The sequence below is a fragment of the Phalacrocorax carbo genome, chromosome 11 (genome assembly GCF_963921805.1).
Source record: "Phalacrocorax carbo chromosome 11, bPhaCar2.1, whole genome shotgun sequence".
Classification (NCBI taxonomy): domain Eukaryota; kingdom Metazoa; phylum Chordata; class Aves; order Suliformes; family Phalacrocoracidae; genus Phalacrocorax; species Phalacrocorax carbo.
Genome location: NC_087523.1, coordinates 20,215,887 through 20,234,454, shown reverse-complemented (window position 1 = coordinate 20,234,454; position 18,568 = coordinate 20,215,887). Strand labels below are relative to the sequence as shown.

Genomic DNA, 18,568 nt, shown 5'->3' with positions numbered 1-18,568 from the left:
CACTCGCTCACCCACCGTCCCTGGTGGGGCGGGGGAGAGAATCTGAAATGCAAAAGTATGAAAACTTGTGGGTTGGGATAAGAACAGTTTAATAATTGAACTACAATAATAAAAATAATTGTAATGAAAAGGAAAACAACGGGAGAGAGAAAAAAAAGAGAAACAAAACCCAGGAAAAACAAGTGATGCCACCGCTCACCACCCACTGACCGACACCCAGCCAGCTCCTGAGCGATCGCTGCCCCCTGGCCCGCTCCCCCCCGGTTTATACACTGGGCATGACGCCATACAGTGCGGAACATCCCTTTGGCCAGTTTGGATCAGCTGTTCCAGCTGGCCCCCCCCCCCCCCTTGTGCACCCAGCAGAGCACGGGAAGCTGAAAAGTCCTCGCCTAGAGTAAGCACTGCTCAGCAACAACTAAAACACCAGTGTGTTATCAACATTATTCTCATCCTAAATCCAAACCTCAGCACTGTACCACTACTAGGAAGAAAGTTAACTCTACCCCAGCTGGAACCAGGACACCCTATAGGTTGTAAATTCCACTGATGGGGGGGGCGGGGTGGGTTCAGTTATATTTTGCTGATGGAAAAACAAAAAATAATTAATTGTGACTCTTGGTGGAAGAATCCCATTTTATTAGTGTTTCTTCTGAAGCAACTTAAAGACTACAAGGGCAGCATTACAGGAGAACCAGCTGCTATTCTTTCAAACCGTAACCCAGCAGGGCTGCGCTCTCGCCTGATGCTGCTTACACACAAAAGCTGAAGTCAGTTCCACACCAACCTGCCATTCCAGCTGCCCTTACAGATGGGCACTCAGTCTGCTGTTAAAATACATCCTTTTCCCTGAAAGCAACGAGAGGAGAATGGGACAGAACACAACAATCAGCCCGAGCCACCTCCTGGAAACAGGCAGAGAAACCGCACAATGTAAAAATTTCTCTAAACACTGGAGAGAGTGTGAATCTGTAACCTGTGCAACCACCACATTCACCTATTAGTGTGGTGACAAATGAATTTAAGAAGTTAGCAGATAAACAACCTGGGAGCAGGGAAAACCTGAGGCCCTCAGAGCATCTGTAGGATTAAAAAAACCCCCATAACTATAGGCATGGGGTGGGGTGGGGTGGGGGGGAAGGATAAGTTAGGATAACTTGCCTGTCTGCTGCAGCTTCAGTCCCTCTCCATCACAAACATACTGGGAACAGCCCAGAAACCAGCCTGCTAACATTCAGTCCTCTCCAGCCCTTTCTGCTCAAGGCACAGACCCTCTTTACCCATTGCTTTAATTACTCCAATTAATTCTGCCCCTGGGTGTCTGACCACCACAGCTGCTGCTGCTCAAGCTCCCGAATCCCACCGCCTTTCCTTGCAACACGTCTTGCTTTTCCCCATTACATGCCACTCAATGGCAAACCTGCTCTGTGAGCCTGCCCAGGCCCTTCTGCATGGATCTGCCGGGGTTTCGGCGGCACGGTGCTGGGCGACAGCCCTTGTGCAGGGCAGCTGCACTCACGGAGTGCCAGGTCCCGCACGGCTCTGCCAGGCTGGGCTCAGGTGCCCGTGGGCTTCGCCACAAAGAGCCCTGCAAGGGGACTGGTGAGCTGCCAAAGCACGAAGGGCTAGAACCCGCTCCTGCCCGGCTTTATTTTGGTGGGCCTGCGGTTTGCCAAGCATTTAATGTCATGAAAGATCTTGCTTCTGTAATTTAGAGAGCCTGTAAAGGGATCTCGGTTTGCACCGGTCTCTAAGATGGAGATTTTTCCCAGTTCTCTCCCTGTTCCCTCCCGGAGGGATTCGGGAGCCCAGCTGGAACTGAGCAGGGCTCAGCAGCCTCACCTGCTCCCAGGGGCACAGGCGTCAGGACGCTCAGCTGCTTCCTACACGACCGCTTTTTTCCAGTTACACCCTTCAAACAGATTATTTTATCGCACCTAGTGTGGGAGTGGACATTTGAATGAAATCTGGCACCGTGAGGAAATGGAATCAGCCTTTTCAAACACGGGGCTCCTTCCTCTGGATCTGGGGGGTGGCAGCAATGCAGGCTGGATTTCACAGAGACCGCAGGGTGCTGATAAGAAGAAGGCATGGCTCCAAGTCAGATAAGAGGAAGGCATGGCTCCAAGTTACCAGGCTGTTGGTGATGCCTCTCGGGTAGAGGACTCAGTCCTTGGATTTCTTGCATAAGCCAGTTTATCTGCGCTCTGGGCATGATAATGATTACACAGTTTCGAGGCTCTCCGGCACCGGTGCGGGCGCAGCTCCCAGATGTGCGCTCCAGCTGCAATCCGGGGGGGAGCGGGAGGTACGTTTCTCCAGCAGCTCCGCCAAAGGGCTCAGCCGGGCGCACCCTCCAGCCGCGCCATGAACTGCAGCGAGCCCTGGCAGCTGCAGGACCTGCTCGGGGCTTTGCTGCGGGAGCTCCGCCGCAGCAGCAGCAACGCCAGCGACACCGGGATCAGGACAAGGACCAACACCGGGGGCGATGCCTCCCTCTACATCCTCCTCATCATGATCTTCTACGGCTGCCTGGCCGGGGGGCTCATCCTGGCCTACACCCGCTCGCGGAAGCTGGAGTCCAAGCACGACCCCTACCACCTCTACATCGAGCGCGACTGGGGCCGCAGCGGCAGCAGCCCAGGGGAGGGGGGCGGCCCCGCCGAGGGCCAGCGCCTGGTGTGAGGACGGGTGGATGGACGGTCGGACAGACGGAGGAAGGGCCCGGGGGGCCCCCGGGGCACCCCCACCCGCTGCCCGCCCCCACCGGAGGAGCGGAGGGGTGCCCATGGACCCCGGCATCAGCCCGAGCATCAGCTTGCAGCGGCGGCCGCTCTCTGACCCTCCGGGTGGATTTGTATCGCTTTTCTACAATCAGGAGCTGCGTTATCCACGCCCAGAGACCTCGCTCGTCAGTCCTCCTTGGATCTTAGCTGAGCATCTTCTCCTTTCAGATCGGTTCGTATTCCACCTTGCTGTCTGTCCACAACGCTGCAGCTGCCGGCAGCACTTCACGTAGTTAAAAGCAGCTCTGTTACTGCATTATTATGCACCCTTCCCTTGCTCCAGAGCACTGACAGGCCAGGTATGATGGACCAGAAGGGTCGGGTCTCATTCTGTTAAAGCAAGATTGTTTTGGCTTATGCGGAAGCATTTCTCAAAACAAAAAGAGCTTAGAAACTGGAGTCGCTCCCATGAAGAAAGCCTCAGTACCTCAGCTTGGTACCGTGGCTTTGCCAACACACAGTAACTTTTAAAGGCATCGATAACATCCTTCCACACACAGAGAATTGTAATTCCAAGAATATCTTTGTACCAGTTAAACCTTAAGATTAAAACAGCATGCAGCATATGCTTTCTGCAATAAAACCTAGGCAGGCAAAGGTTGTTGCAGATGTTCTAGCCATGTTAAGAGTCTGTCATTTCTTGGTTTGGCTTTGGGGTGGGTTTTTTTCAGGTAAAGATTAATGAACAATTCCAGGGAAAAAGTACCCCCACGGGGAATGCTGCACCACACAAGATGAGTTACTGCTTGGATCTTATCCAAAATACAGTGCAAGGAAAAGATTTTCATGTTAGAGACTTATATTTCCTATATAACACTCATGCATAGTCTTTCCAGCCGCAACACAGTCTTAGCGTCTTATATTTGGCAACTATTGCATCTTGCTATCTCTGCTATAACTTTGTGGGGAATTGTGGTAAACTGGGGACCTGATGTGATGGGTTTAAAATAAAAAAAAAATCCCTGAGAGGCCTGGCAGGTGTTCAGTCAGCTTTGTCACTGTAGAAAACTACTGCAATATCCACAGACCAAATGACAAAGTATCATTAGATATCAAAGAATATCTCGGGAACACCTAGGCATTGTGATAACTGAAATGTACAGGATGGGAAAAAAATCAAGCGCCAGAAGCAATTTCCATGGGAGTACACACAAGAGTACTATATGCCAGCATCGTGTCAGTAGATGTGCGTGGAATCTTTAGCTCAGCAAAGAAAAGGTGGAAAAAAGGATGTGGAAAGGTGTGGGAAAAAGGATGTCAAAAAACCCAACAAACTGCCAATATTCTTAAAATCCCCTATTGAGTATTTAGACACCAGTAAAAGTTCTAGTTGGCTGCCTCCCCCTGCGAGGATTCAGGGAGCACCTCTGGAAAATGCAAGTGCTAACCTCAACCTGGGCCTTTTGAAGGGCCATAAGCAATATATATGCACACACATATACAGACACATATATACACACACACATTTTAAGCTGCAGAAGCTGTCTAGCAAACATGCACACTTGGACAACTAAAACACCCCCTCAGCCCCACTAGGAGCTTTTCTGTGAGGATTTCCTTCAGTACAACCAGAATTAAGCTGACCACAACCAGTGTTTCCCTCTATAAGAAGGAGGGAATCATTGTGCGTAGCCAAACCCTTTTATTTAACCTGTCTTGGTGATTAACTTCTCTCTTTCCGCCTGACCGCGGCCCACCAGCAGGACTCTGGCCCCAGAGAGGCCTTACAGAGGAGCAGCTTGGCGAGCACGCGGGAGCTGCAGTGCTGGCCGACTGCTGCGGCTGCACGCAGCCAGCCCTGAGAGAGTAGGGGAAGGGCTGTTACAGTTTTCTGATACGAGAGGTGTGCACACACCAAAGCTTCAATGCACTGGATGCTAAAATCTGTGCTTACCATGTTTTATTTACTATCAGTTGGTTACTGGCTGCTTTCCACGGCTTCATCCTATAGACAAATCTGAAAGATGGCTGCGGTAGTCCCGCTGAGTCAGCGTCCAGCAAATACCACCAATTTCACAGCTTCATAATCCGTCTGTTTCTCTCCCCCCTGAAATGCAAAGTATGTGCAACATACTGTATTTGGTTATATTTTGGTTACCTAAAAAAAAAAAAAGGCTGCCCTTGTGAAAAAGTTTATCCTTCGTTAGAGAGTTCACAACTAAGGAAACCCAAGCCCTCCCCCAAGTAACTAACAAAACATCTTATTATCTGCTGGTCTATCTGTACCTTTCAACACCTGAAAGAATGACAAGGTCTCGGTGAACTGTAGTAGGCTGCGATTTACATCAGTCTGTCTATTCTTGCAGTTACGCGTCAACCAGATGTTTAAATAAGATAACACCGTCATGCATTAAGTGTAGCTTACACTGGAACAAGATATACACCATACATACAGATAGGCTTAAACACAATATGCATCTACAAATACTTCAGAATACGAATGCCGTTGGCTACATACATGTGTTTGTTCACTTCACACATTTCTAATTTTCAGAATTCTGTATAGGCACGCTGCCCGGTTGGGTAGGGATGGCGTCAGGAGGGCCAAGGTGCGGATGGAGCTGGACTTGGCAAGGGATGCAAAGAATATTAAGAAGGGCTTCTACAGGTATGTCAGCCAGAAGAGGAAGGTCAAAGCAAGCATGCCCCCTCCCTCCGATGAACACAACTGGCAGACTGGTAACAACGGATGAGAAGGCGGCTGAGGTACTCAACAACCTTTTTGCCTTAGTCTTCACCGGCAGCCTCTTCCCACACGTCCCGAGTGGATGGACCGCAAGGCAGGGACTGGGGGAGCAACGTCCCTCCCGCTGTCAGAGAAGACCAGGTTCGTCACCACCTGAGGAACCCGAACATACAGAATTCTCTGGGCCCTGACGAGATGCATCCAGAGGCCTGAGGGAATTGGCACATATAGTTGCCGAGCCACATTCCGTGAGATTTGAAGTCATGGCAGTCGGGTGAACCCCCGGTGACTGGAAAAAGGGAAACGTTGCACCCATTTTCAAAAAGGGTTGAAAGGAGGATCCTGGGAACTGCTGACCTGTCGGCCTCACCCTGTGCCTGGGAGGATCATGGAACAGATCCTTCTAGAAGCCATGCTAAGACACATGGAGGACAGGGAGGTGATTTGAGACAGCCGGCATGGATTCACCAAGGGCAGGTCCTGCCTGACCAGCCTAATGGCCTTCTGTGATGGAGTGACCGCATCAGTGGAGACGGGAAGGGCTACGGATGTCATCTCTCTGGACTTCTGCAAGGCCTTTGACACAGTTGCCCACCTCATCCTTCTCTCTCAATCAAAGAGATATAAATTTGACGGGGGGACTGTTGGATGGATGAGGAATTGGTTGGATGGTCACATCCAGAGGGCAGTGGCCAACAGCTCAATGCCCAGATGGAGATCAGTGGTGAGTGGTGTCCCTCAGGGGTCCGTACTGGGACCAGTGCTGTTTAGCATCTTCATCAGTGACACAGACAGTGGGATCAAGCGCACCCTCAGCAGTCTGCAGATGACGCCGAGCTGAGTGGTGCAGCTGACATGTCTGAGGGATGCGATGCCATCCAGAGGGACCTGGACAAGCCTGAGAAGTGGGCCCATGTGAGCCTCATGAGGTTCAACAAGGCCAAGTGCAAGGTGCTGCACCTGGGCCAGGGCACCCCCCGGTATCAATACAGGTGGGGGATGAAGGGGCTGAGAGCAGCCCTGCAGAGGACTTGGGGGTGTTGATGAGAAGCTGGATGTGACCCAGCAATGTGTGCTCACAGCCCAGACACCCAACCGTGCCCTGGGCTGCATCCCCAGCAGCGTGGGCAGCAGGGCGAGGGAGGGGGTTCTGCCCCTCTGCTCCGCTCTGGTGAGACCCCCCTGCAGCGCTGCCTCCAGCTCTGGGCTCCTCAGCATGGGACAGACATGGAGCTGTTGGAGTGGGTCTAGAGAAGGCCACAAAAGTGATCAGAGGGCTGCAACGCATCTCCTGCGAGGACAGGCTGAGAGAGTTGGGGTCATTCAGCCTAGAGAAGGTTGAGGAGAGATGTTATTGTGGCCATGGCCTTTCAGTTCTTAAAGGGGAACAATAGGAAAGATGGGGGCAACCTCTTTAGCAAGGCCTACTGTCACAGGACAAGGGGTAATGGTTTTAAACTAAAGAAGGGAGATTCAGGCTAGATCTAAGGAAGAAATTCTTTATGCTGAGGGTGGTGAAACCCTGGCCCAGGTTGCCCAGAGAGGTGGTCAATGTCCCGTCCCTGGAAACATTCCAGGTCAGGTTGGACGGGGCTCTGAGCACCCTGATCTAGCTGAAGATGTCCCTGCTCACTGCAGGGGGGTTGGACTAGATGAGCTTTAAAAGGTCCCTTCCAACCCAAACTATTCTACAATTCCATGAATGTAGGCTTCAAACTATGCATACATACCTCCTGGCTTAGAGAAAGCACGGAATACAGAAGTAAGTGATAATATTTCCAGATTTATGATAGAAAGACTTACCTAAGCTGCCTTCCTAGTTATTTGAGGTCACAAACCTCAGAATGATCTGTTATCTTCTAAAGATAGCGCCAATTTATTACTGCCTGTATTTACACCTCTTTGTAATTTTTGGGTGCAGGAAGTCTGCAAAAAAATAAAAATTGTTTTTATTCCCTATACCTGTCTCGTATCTGACCAATCATCAGGGAATAATAACCTGTGGAAGACCACTACACAAACTGTAATGCCATTTAGAGTCTTAGGATCATAAACCCCTTGTTTGTGATATTACTGTCAAGATGATACAGAACCTGTAACTGTAAAGATACAAAATATTTTTCAGTGCACTGGTCTTCTACATTCTTTTTCCCTATAAACACACAGTACCATTTTTTGTTATAGTCCACATACTGTTTTAAATTCCATTAAATCACAAATTAAAGAAGAGAGTGTACCATGGGGCAGTTACAGAGGGGAGTTAGACTCCTGTGGGACTCTCACTGACAACAGAACTATCCACTTGAATAAAGCCTTCCATTTCTTGAAGTCTCTCTGACGAAAGCAGCACCCCTCGAGTTCAGCTGGGAACCCTGTCAGGTGCCCTACCAAGCAGCACCGCCCCACGAGTGGTTCATTTCTGCTTTGCAGACAAACAGGAGAGGCACAACAGTGGAAATATATACAGTCCAGGGATCTGGGACAAGTTTTGTTTGACTTCATCCAGGTATTTGCTGGACAGCAGTCTAAACTGCAGTGAATTTTAGAGGGAAATGTCAATTTGAGATTGCTACCTTAGCAGCTCAACACCGCGTACCACTTGACAGCACTCGTAGTGAGGCATTTGCTACAGGGTTACTATTTCAGATGCATTTTTACCGCAGCACTGACAAAGAGCTCACAGCCAGCCTGTTCTGCAGTGCCCCGGCACCATGCTGCAACAGTCAGAACACGTAACTCACACCTAGAACACAAGTAGTAAAGATAAGGAAGCCAGAAATTATTTCTTGCACTTTTAGTATCATAAGAACAAACTATGAAAACTTCCAATAATAATAATAAAAGCAGAACATCAGGTAGGTTTTTGTGTGTGGTTTTTTTTTTTTAATTAATCTTACAAAAGGTCTTAAACAATTTCAAAAACTTACAAAATATATTCAGGTGTGGAAAGTTACTTTACGGATAAAACAGCATTTCTTTAATGTGCTTTACTCCCATCAGGATAAGGAAGCATACATATATCAAAACCATCAGAACAAACCATTCATACCACCAGAACAAATCACTTTTCCCCATTCCAAGGAACAGCACAAGTATTTTAAGCCAATTTAACTGTAGTATGCCAAAAGAACAAAGCAACATAAAACCAGTGACCGATACAGACGACACAGGGAATATACACAAACGAGAAGACCTATCAAGCCTCCAGTAGCCACAATTCAGTACGTGGAAGCACTTTGCTCTCCAGCCAGCGTGGTTTCACAGACCAGTTGTACATGAGTAACTTGGTATCAAACAGCAAAAAAAAAAAAGGTAGTATTGACTCCTGTTTACAGTTCAAAGCATAAACACGCTCACTTTATAGATGCCTATTGTAAATTTTGGATATTAGAGCAGAGTCAGCAGCAGGGAGCACTAAGCCAGCCAGATGGTTTTGTTCCGAAGGGGATAAAAAGCCTTTGTATGTTCTCCTCTGCCAATCTCAGCACAGAAGTTTTAACACGCTGCAGCACCCCTAACATCTCCAGCTAGTACAGAAGAGATTTTTGGTCTGCACCATTAATCAATGATTTTACAACTGAGTAATTAATCTAATAGCTACATTATCACTTAGTATGCTCCATAAAAATATTTTGTAAAATAGCATTTTCAGTTATAAAAAGCAACAGCTGATCACGGTAGTACTGAATCACCCTGTGATCCTCATCAAAGGTGACGGAAGCAGGCAGCACACAACTGGCACTTCTCCCTAGGCCAAAGCAATTATATTTTGATAAATTTCTCTCCAAAACCCCCTGTATGCATACCAAGTCCAATTCCAATTCCATGTCTTACTAAGTAAGAGTTTAAACTGGGTTTGTCCAGCTAGACCAGATTGCAGAAGTCAGATTTAAAAGCAGTCTGCATTCGAACAGCATGGAAATAATTAACATTTGACTGAAACATTGCCTCATATATTCTAAATCTCCCAATCTGCCTAGGAAAAGCTTAAAAACTACTATAAAAATTAAAACTTAAATTAAAATAGCCGGTAAGTATTTATTCCCAGGACAAGCTTACCAGGTACAGATATAAGTGTGCGTTCTGGTGACTCCCTTCGAAGTCCAACAAGCAAATGCTACAGTTGGACCCATCACTACATTTCAGAAGTCAAAACCTGTTCTGCGTATGCAAAGCCAATCTGTAGCACTGCTGAAATAATCAACAGCAAATTAAAAACAAGCACAACATACCAGTGTCACAGTCCAATAATGCTGTATCAGTAACAGGCAAACTTAGGGTTAAGTTTTCTTTTCAAACTTGTAGAAATGAGATCGTACAAATATATGCACCTTGCATGTTCTGCTAAGGACAAACAGTAATTAAATACAGGGATCCTTTCTTCACTACATCCAGAATTTTTGAAAACTGTAAATACATTGTTATTTCTGTATCTCTTGCATTGTGTTGCAGGAATTCATATTCTTCAGGCTGAAAAACAGTTACACAATAGTTCAGAACATAAACAGCTTCTGAATAGAGAGGTTACCAATTCTAACTTACTGATGTAAAGACTTGCAGTGCTTGAAACAAATAAACCCACCCATTTCACCCAGACATCCCATTAATGTGGGATTATTTCACAAACTACAGATGTTTTACGCAAGTTAGATACTGCTCATTTTCACAGTCTCCCGATTTAAGTCATAAAAACAAGCGAGCTGCAGCTGTAAGCGCTTTTGTGCTCAGGTTGCTGCTGGCATTGCAACCTCTATTAAGATCAGAGTTACAAGCAAGCATACTCACATGTGTATAGCTAATTTTTCTTACTCAGTTTAAAACAGGAATGTACCAGTCTGAAACAAATCTGCGATATACAGATTCACTCTTAAGTTCCCAAGTCAAGATGGACAGTCTTAACCTGTAGTCTTGAAAACTGCTTTAAAGCAATTGAAAGCTTTAAACTGCAAATTTAAGGCAAGACACACACAAAAAAATCCAGAATCAATAATTCAAGGTAATATTTTAAAAGAACATGAAAACTACAGTAAAAATCTGCATGAGGAAGATGGTATTTGTGTTCAGAGCTGGTTTTCTAAGTTGCAAATCAAAGCACCTGTTCTAAATAACAGTACTGAAGAGAAATTGAAGGCTTCACAGTAATACACGCTTTCAGTCCCACTTTTTTTTACTACAATGCTTCCTGAAAAGACACTAGGGGTTCAAAACTTGCAGACTGAATATCGGAAAAAGAGTCCAAACTTCATAGCAACAGAATTAACAGTTAAAGCAAGCAGAAATTATGTAACTGACCTAGTTCTTACACTGTAGGACTTCAAAATAAGAATAATCAGTTTGAAGTCCTTCACATCTATGTGACGAGCTGTCGGCATAGGAGCTCTGAATCATTCGGCATGCCCTACATATGAGTCAGTGTAAATTAACTACAACCAAAGTCTGAGAAGCTTAAGCCAAAAGGAAACCTGATGAGAATATTTAGTTCTTTCATACCAGAGAAAAGGTAACACTACCTTTCCAATGGATTATCTGAGAGATTACACACTCGAGAGCTGTATTTGCTACTTTCACAAACAGTAGAAATCACTGTCGCTCCTTCCTAGCCTCTTACAACCAGGAGTAGGTAGCTTTGAGAATTCTATCGACGTGCCAAAAGCATCTCCTTCAAAAGAGCGAAGATGCTACTGTAAAAACAGATCTTTTCAAGTGGAAAAAATTACACGTTTGGTCAGAATTGCACAATAAGAGGATTTTGTGTTCAACAGTAAAGTTTCAGCATTCAGCATCACATACAAGAAGCCTGGAAGTGGCAGCGTAGCTGCATGTAAGGCATTTTTAGGAATGATTCCAACACAGCTCACTGCCTTCAGCATTTTATTAGGTTCAACTCACACGAGCAACCTCTCACATTTTAAGATTGCTTACTACTAAACCCACAGTCACTGAGATCAACCCTAAAACATCCATAGACCTTCCGTAACGACAGATGCGACGCGAAGAGTGAGCATTTCCCACGCGTGGAGTGCGGCTGCCGGGACAGCCAATTTCAGCTTGTCGAATGAGAGAGGTCACGTCCCGTAGCCAAACCTCACGAACTGGCCCAGTCCTGAAAGCGGAAACAGTCACTGGCGATCTTCCACACCGTGTTGGTAGGGGTGGCTTGTGCCGTCAGCAAGAAGTTCTGGTTGAAGTAGCGCTGCTTGTCACCATCAAATTTTACTGTCCCGCTTGTCACCACGAGGACTGTCGTCTGGCCTTGAGTGGCTTGCTCTTCACAAGGAGGAAAAGTATCAGGAAAACAACTCAAAGACTACCAGGTAAAGAAATGTACACAGAAGTTTCACTCGATACTGGTTATACCAGTTATAGGCTAGCAGTTGGTTCCACATTCATGAAAAGTACAGTTTTGTTCTATACGGACAATGGTGCATTCGCTCGTCAACACTGGCTTTAATGGCTTTTCTATTTTCATCTCGTGTTGTTCATTTTAGATCACTACAACAAACACCTGAGTTTATCAGAATAAGCTCTCATTATTTGAAATATGCATATATATATAGAGAGAGATTTACACGTAGCAAGCTGCATACAATTTTTTCCCCACTATTGGAGATATCTTTTTCACAGAAAAGCAAGCATGCTTGACCACAGGCTTTTTCCTTACTTATATTCTCAAAATATCCATTAGAAGTAATTTATTAACTTCTCAGTTATGTAAGCCTTTCTTCAGTAGTTGTTAATGAGAAATCTAAAGAACTTAACATCTGTTCTAGATGTAAAGAAATCAAAGTACACACAGGTTAATGATTTGTTCCACATCATACTGCTGGTCAGCATCAGAGCCTACACTAGAGGTCTCTTAACTCTTAGACATTGTTAAGGCCAACATAACCGATGAGCCACATGTTTTTCAATACATGGAAACACACCACATCTGAATAGGAGCCTCACAAAATAAGTCTTTAGAATATTTTCATAGGAATGAGAAAAAGCGTGGAGTTACTGCAACTCTTGATTTGTGCTTCATTTATGCACAACTTGACATTTCAACCCACAGTGTCTTCTCTAAGCTTGCTCCAAAAGAAATACTAAGCACTATTACAATTGCAGTTCACTTTCAGCAGTTAGAAGATGACTGAAAAATAAGTAAGTAAATCGTCACACAGCCTTACCGTGAACAGGCTGGCAATCCAACACATTAACCTGGAATTCACTAGATGGCAACATTTCAAAAAACTTATTCAGTTCTTCTTGTCCGGACACTGCATTACCGTTCCAAACTAATGTTGCTTTGTCCAAATAAAGTCTTGTTAAAGCCTGAGTGATCATGAAAATACATATTTAGGAAAAATATGTAAACACATACAACAGACAACATACAGAACAATATTCTTTGAATCCTTCTATTGTGAATTATTGATTTCTTCTGTTACTTGGGCAGATAAAATGCCCTCCTGAAATATTAGCTCCTTTTAACAACTGGCACTCCTGACCAATAATTAAAACTAACTGAAACATTCTGCTTTATAAGTTGCATAGTGACTCATCCGCCTCCAAATTTAAATACTCATGAGATTCCTTTAACAAAGCTACTGACAGAACTGAACCAGTTGCCAACAAAAGGATAGTGCTTCCTTTCCAGAATAAGCTCATCAATGATTTTTTTTGAGGGGGTGCATGCGTGCACACAACACAGATTACGTCAGGGAACTATAATTTCAGGTAAAAAAAAAAGTGAACAAGACCAGGAACAGCAGAAACTTGAAAAGGACGGTTACTTGCAGCAGCAGACCAGAATTTCCCAAATGTTTCATAAGCTGCCAGAGTTGAGTAACTGCCTAAAGCTCCTTCAGGCCGTTGATTCCTCTCTGCCTAACCTACTCATGTGCAAAGTGACTATGAAGTTACTTGCAACTGCTGATACTTTCACATAATCTAATGGTTATTATTTGCAATTATAATACATTTAAAATTCGGAAGAACAGTCTCCACAGCTCTCTTTTGGTGCAAATATCTATTACATGATACCACATCAATGTGGTCCATGAAGACTTTCAGAGCCAGATAGAGCCGTTTCTGCTTTATCCTCAGGCACTCCCGAAGACTCCCTGAAGCAGAAGTGATAACTGCTAATAAAAGCAGCTTAGAAATAAAATAAGTTCAATCCTGACCTCAGAGACAAATAAAACAAGTTTTATCTGCCTGTATTGACCAAATCCTGTACCTATAAAAAATAGTTGGAGATGAACTGAACTATTATCAGGAAGTGCCTTAGAATTCTTCCTAAAAGGGCCCCTTTTACAACAATGCTGCACAGTAACACAAAGAACACGCTACAGGCCAGTCTGAGAGGTCTCAACCTGGCCAATGCAATACACAGTAACCAACTTCCAGGTGCTTTCAAGTGTAATGCTAGTTAGAAAAGCAGGCAAAAACTGCACAAGCCAGTGCTAACTAGTGTCAAAATATCTACATACCCTTCTTCTTTTATCCATTGTCTCATAATAAATGTTGACAAATTCATCTGCAGCTCTACAGGCTTGATCCACGTAGGTTTTGAAATCCTGGAGAGAAGAAATCATACCAAATTACTTAAGGTAGGCCATTTTATGCAACCTAGTCATCTAGGCAATTTCTCCAGCAAGTCACTTTTGTTGGTCTTTTCCATCCTCACTGAAAGATCATGTCAAGTAATGTTGAAATGGATGCCCAACTCCCTTCCTACTTGCAGGAGATACCAGCTTTTAGCAAGGTGACAATTTCAGGATTCATTTTGAATGCTGATATATTTATTGTATTTAAATTGTAAATATTTGGATTGAAAAATGGGCTACAGCTGGCTGCAAGTGGTGTGAACATGCAAGTACTCAGTGAAAATATTTGTTGCTGTGATGGCTGTCCTGAAATAAAGTTAAGGAACAAGATTTATTCAGCTTATTTCTGAAAATTACTGAGAACATCATCACAATGCCACCATAGTCTCATTTTTTAAAACACCTTTATATACACATATATAAAATGTAATAACATATAGAATTGGATATAAGGATACAAAAATGAGAGAGAGAGAGAGAGAGAACATGCACACAGGCTGGTTGTATTCCAGTATCAATCACTCCAGTGCTATATCCACAGGTAAAAACCAAACACTCCTCACATCTCATTACTTTCCTCACATCTCTCGGCTTTCATTCATCCAAAGGTAACAGCCTTTGTTGTCATAGCACTGCACTGTGAGCTCACTCCATTATTTGTGCAGTTTATTTAGCTGTTTGGTCCTTGATCTCAGAGACCCTGAACTATCACATCCTGGAAAGAAGCGATTCTGAGCTTCCTGTCCATGCACCTATAAAACTGCATGTGCTTCTGCTATGATATTTTGTTTAAAATATTATAATTTTTCATTTTTCTATTTTGGCATTGTACTATCAATATTTGCAACTCAATCAGTACTTCACAATTCAACTACTTACGTCTTCTTGGCACTCTGTAATGAATATACACCAGAACTACCATGAATTCCTCCAGTATTGCCACAAGAAACAGTTCTATTCAGAGAAACCTCCACACTGCAAAATACTTCCCGCACCATCAGATAAACCCTGCTTACTCTACAAAACCAAATACTCTTGTAGACTGGATGGAAGGAAGAAATTTTTTACACTGAGGGTGGTGAAGCACTAGCCCAGGTTGCCCTTGGAGGCCCCTGGTCAGTCTGGACAGGGCTCTGAGCACACTGCTCTAGCTGAAGATGTCCCTGCTCACTGCAGGGGGGTTGGACTGGATGAGCTTTAAAGGTCCCTTCCGACCCAAACCTTTCTATGATTCATGTTACTACAAACCATTCTTTCGACCTCCCTCTGCAAGGACCCCAGCCTGCTCTGCACCTTCCTACCTTCTCCAGCAATTTCTGAACCCACAGGCCAATCCCAAACAAATAAGACAAAGTAGTCTTACAGATGCTGTATTCCAGCAAGTACCAAGAGATGCTCTTTGGCGCTGGGAGACAAAGAGTATTAGACCTCCCGCTAAGGGAGCGCTGGTTGTAGCTCAGCCTGTTACATTAGTTAGAGCAGATGGTCCTTACCTCCCCATCAGCACACACCTGCGCACACACACTTTCTAACCCGCAGCTGAACACACTGCCATGCAGCCGCCAAACAGACCGAATGGGTGTGAGGGAGAGTGTTAGAGAAACACCAGAAGGCTGGAACGAGCTGTTAGGATACCTGCGATATAAGTCAAATGGAAATTAAGCTTTCCTAGCTTTGATACTCCAGACAAGTTCTTTATAACCATTGCCCAAAATATGTTTTTAAATCTGAGAACAGTTTAGGTTGGAAAAAAATTTTGGAGGTCCAAATCCGCGCTCAAAGCAGTGCCAAATTCAAAGCTTGATCTAACTTTAACGCTAGATCCGACTGCTCAGGGTCCTATCCCCAGTCACGCTTTGAACATCTCCGAGGGTGGAGACTTCACAGCTTCTTCAGACTCATGCTCCAATGTCTAACCACCTCACTCGGGAATCCTTCTGCCTAGTATTTACAGGAAAGTTGAAATGAAAAACACCAACGAAACAAACAACGCCCCCTCCCCGCCCTTGAAGACTCTGATGACATCTCTAAGAAGTTGGCCAATCTACACGGCCTCTGCCGGCCAGGGCTCACCGCACAACCCGCCGTGCTGCCTGCCCTTATGCCTCCCTGCAAAGATGCTGCAGGAGATGAGGGCGGAGCGGCCTCGGGGAGAAACCCGCCGCAGGTAGCGGCCCGGGGCCGGGGGGAGCGGCACACACTCCCCTGCACCCGGGCCCGCCCTTCCTACCCTTCCCTCCTTCTCTCACCTCCCCGGCAGCCCTCCCCGCCGCCCCAGGCTCTCCCTCTGAGCCCGAGGCGGCCCCGCGCCACCCGCCCGACCCGCCGTAGCGCGGCGCAGACTCACCACGGAGGCGGCCATGGCGCGGCGACCGCGGGAGGGCGGCCGGATGTGCGCCGCACCCGGGGTCCGCCGCTTCCGGCCGCATGCGTGGCACTGTGAAAAGCCTTCCGCCGCGCCGCGCGGCCCGCGGCGGGGAGGTCCGGGGGTAACACGGGCCCCCGCAGAGGTTTTATATCAATTCAAGGTGGGAAGCGAAAGCTTTTTAGGTGCTGGAGTTGGCTGAGAGCCAGCAGCGCTTGGGCGAGGAAAAAGAAACGGAAGGTGTCGGCTTGTCCTGTTTGTGAAGTGCAGGTGGGCTGCTGGAGCGAGAGGAGAAAGGACTTCCTCCCTCCTGCTTCTAAACCAGCAGCTCTTGGGTCGCTGGGAAGGTCTGAAGGTTCTCAAGCAGAGAACAGCCTGGAGCACAACAGGACCTATGTGGCTCTATCGTGCATTCAGTTATAATTAATGCAGTGATCATTTTCCTCCTTGTAACAGTGATGTTAGTGTTGCAGAGTGGCATTGGCCTTGTACGGGGAGAAGTACGAGGACATCGGATGGCCACTCTGCAGTGCCTTCCAGCTATGTGAAATAATCAATACTTTTATAAATAAAAAACCTGTGAGTATTTCAACATCTTCTAGGGTTGTGAAAATGTTCAAGAAGTCTTACATGCTTTGCTACAAGTGGTTAATGGTATTCAAGTACTCTACGTGGTAATTTGTGAATGCAAACAATCATAAAGATGCCTTACGTACCCTGGCCGATAACTGGGGTGGAAAAATCACACATAACTGGGTGGAATAATCACACACGTTAGTCTACATCTTGATATCACAGAGAACACAGTCATTGGTGCTGTATACTGTGTCTGGAAGACTGTGAATGTAAAAACAGGTGCATAAGCACTGTGCCCCTGATTTTGCATATGTTTTACATCTCTCTGTGCTTTTCCTACATGCACCTTTTCTCCCCATGGTTGTCATCAGTGACGACAAAGACTTACCAAGGTCCCTGGCTGCTGTGCCGGCAGGGCGGGACGCACCCAGGTCCATGCTCCCACTGCGGGGAGGGAGCCAGGAAAGCACATGAAGGAAACTTGTGCTGTTTTCCTGGAACGCTGAGTCGTAAGGTTGGCTAGTTAAATCTTCATCATGCAGTGCATAATAGGAGAAGACCTGATGAGACCGAAGAGGTCTGCAACAGAGTGTCCAGAGGAGGGCCACTTTTAGAGGGGAAATCATACAAGGAGCGGCTTCCCTTGGTTTGTTCAGCCTGGAGCAGAGGAGGCTGAGGGCAGCCCTCATGGCGCTCTGCAGCTTCTTCACAAGGGGAGGATGAGGGGCAGGCGCTGATCGCTTCTCTCTGGTCACCAACGACAGGACCCGAGGGAATAACAGGGAGATGTGCCAGAGGAGGTTTAGGTTGGATATTAGGAAAAGGCTCTTTCCCCAGAGGGTGGTGGAGCCCTGGCACAGGCTCCTCAGGGAGGCATCACGGCACCAGCCTGGCAATATTCAGGAAGCACTTGGATAACGCCCTCAGGGACATGGTGTGAATTTGGGGTTTTCCTGTGCAGTGACAGGGCTTGGACTCTATGATCCTTGTGGGTTCCTTCCAGCTTAGGACATTCCATGATTCTGTGATTCTATAATTAATTACTAAAGATGATGTGGAGCTGACTGGGAGAAATCATGTACTGAAGGTGGTAAACACTCTGGGAATGGAAAGGTACATCTGTGACAGGGCTGCTGGGAGAGGACTGAGTTTGGGTCAGGCATCTGAGGCTGTGCCCTTTCGTATACTGGATGACATCCAGCGGTGTCAGCTGTATACTAATTTGTCATTGCTGTGTAGGACTTGTATCACTATGAAACAGTATATCCAGCTGAATTAATGACTCTCCAGTGAAGATTGCTTAATACAAACATCGTCCTCATTGAAAACTCAAGTGTCACTGCACCACCATATTATGTATTTGCCTCAAATTCATAAAAGTGCTTCATAAAACCTCTCATATAAAGAAAAGCGATCATCCATTTCCAAATAAAAAAGAAGGCACTGAAATGATATGATTTGTTCAAAGTCACAAAGGGAGACAATTGCAGAACTGAAAACCACAATTCTAATCTTTGACCTTCATCATATAAACATCTTTACTCCATTCTGAGATATATCAGTA

The 18,568-nt window shown here is 45.9% G+C and overlaps 2 protein-coding genes across 4 annotated transcripts in view; one reads left to right on the top strand and one right to left on the bottom strand.

Moving 5' to 3' along the window:
* Positions 1–1,703: 1,703 nt before the first annotated feature.
* On the top strand, positions 1,704–4,121 carry KCNE5 (potassium voltage-gated channel subfamily E regulatory subunit 5). The gene has a single exon (XM_064463350.1). The coding sequence runs from the start codon at positions 2,272–2,274 to the stop codon at positions 2,683–2,685; it is 414 nt and encodes a 137-aa protein (XP_064319420.1). The 5' UTR covers positions 1,704–2,271; the 3' UTR covers positions 2,686–4,121.
* A 4,215-nt stretch (positions 4,122–8,336) lies between these two features.
* Positions 8,337–18,568, bottom strand: part of NXT2 (nuclear transport factor 2 like export factor 2) — a 65,377-nt gene continuing 55,145 nt past the window's right edge. Inside the window, exons 1-4 of one of the 3 annotated variants that reach the window (XM_064463348.1) lie at positions 16,411–16,502; positions 13,947–14,033; positions 12,642–12,786; positions 8,337–11,739 (exon numbers count right to left, since the gene is read on the bottom strand). In XM_064463348.1, coding sequence (XP_064319418.1) covers positions 11,558–11,739; positions 12,642–12,786; positions 13,947–14,033; positions 16,411–16,425 — 429 coding nt within the window. In that variant the 5' untranslated portion in view covers positions 16,426–16,502 and the 3' untranslated portion in view covers positions 8,337–11,557. Of the gene's footprint in view, positions 11,740–12,641; positions 12,787–13,946; positions 14,067–16,410; positions 16,503–18,568 lie in introns of those variants that run through there. The other 2 variants (XM_064463349.1, XM_009503560.2) reach the window with 2 other exon arrangements.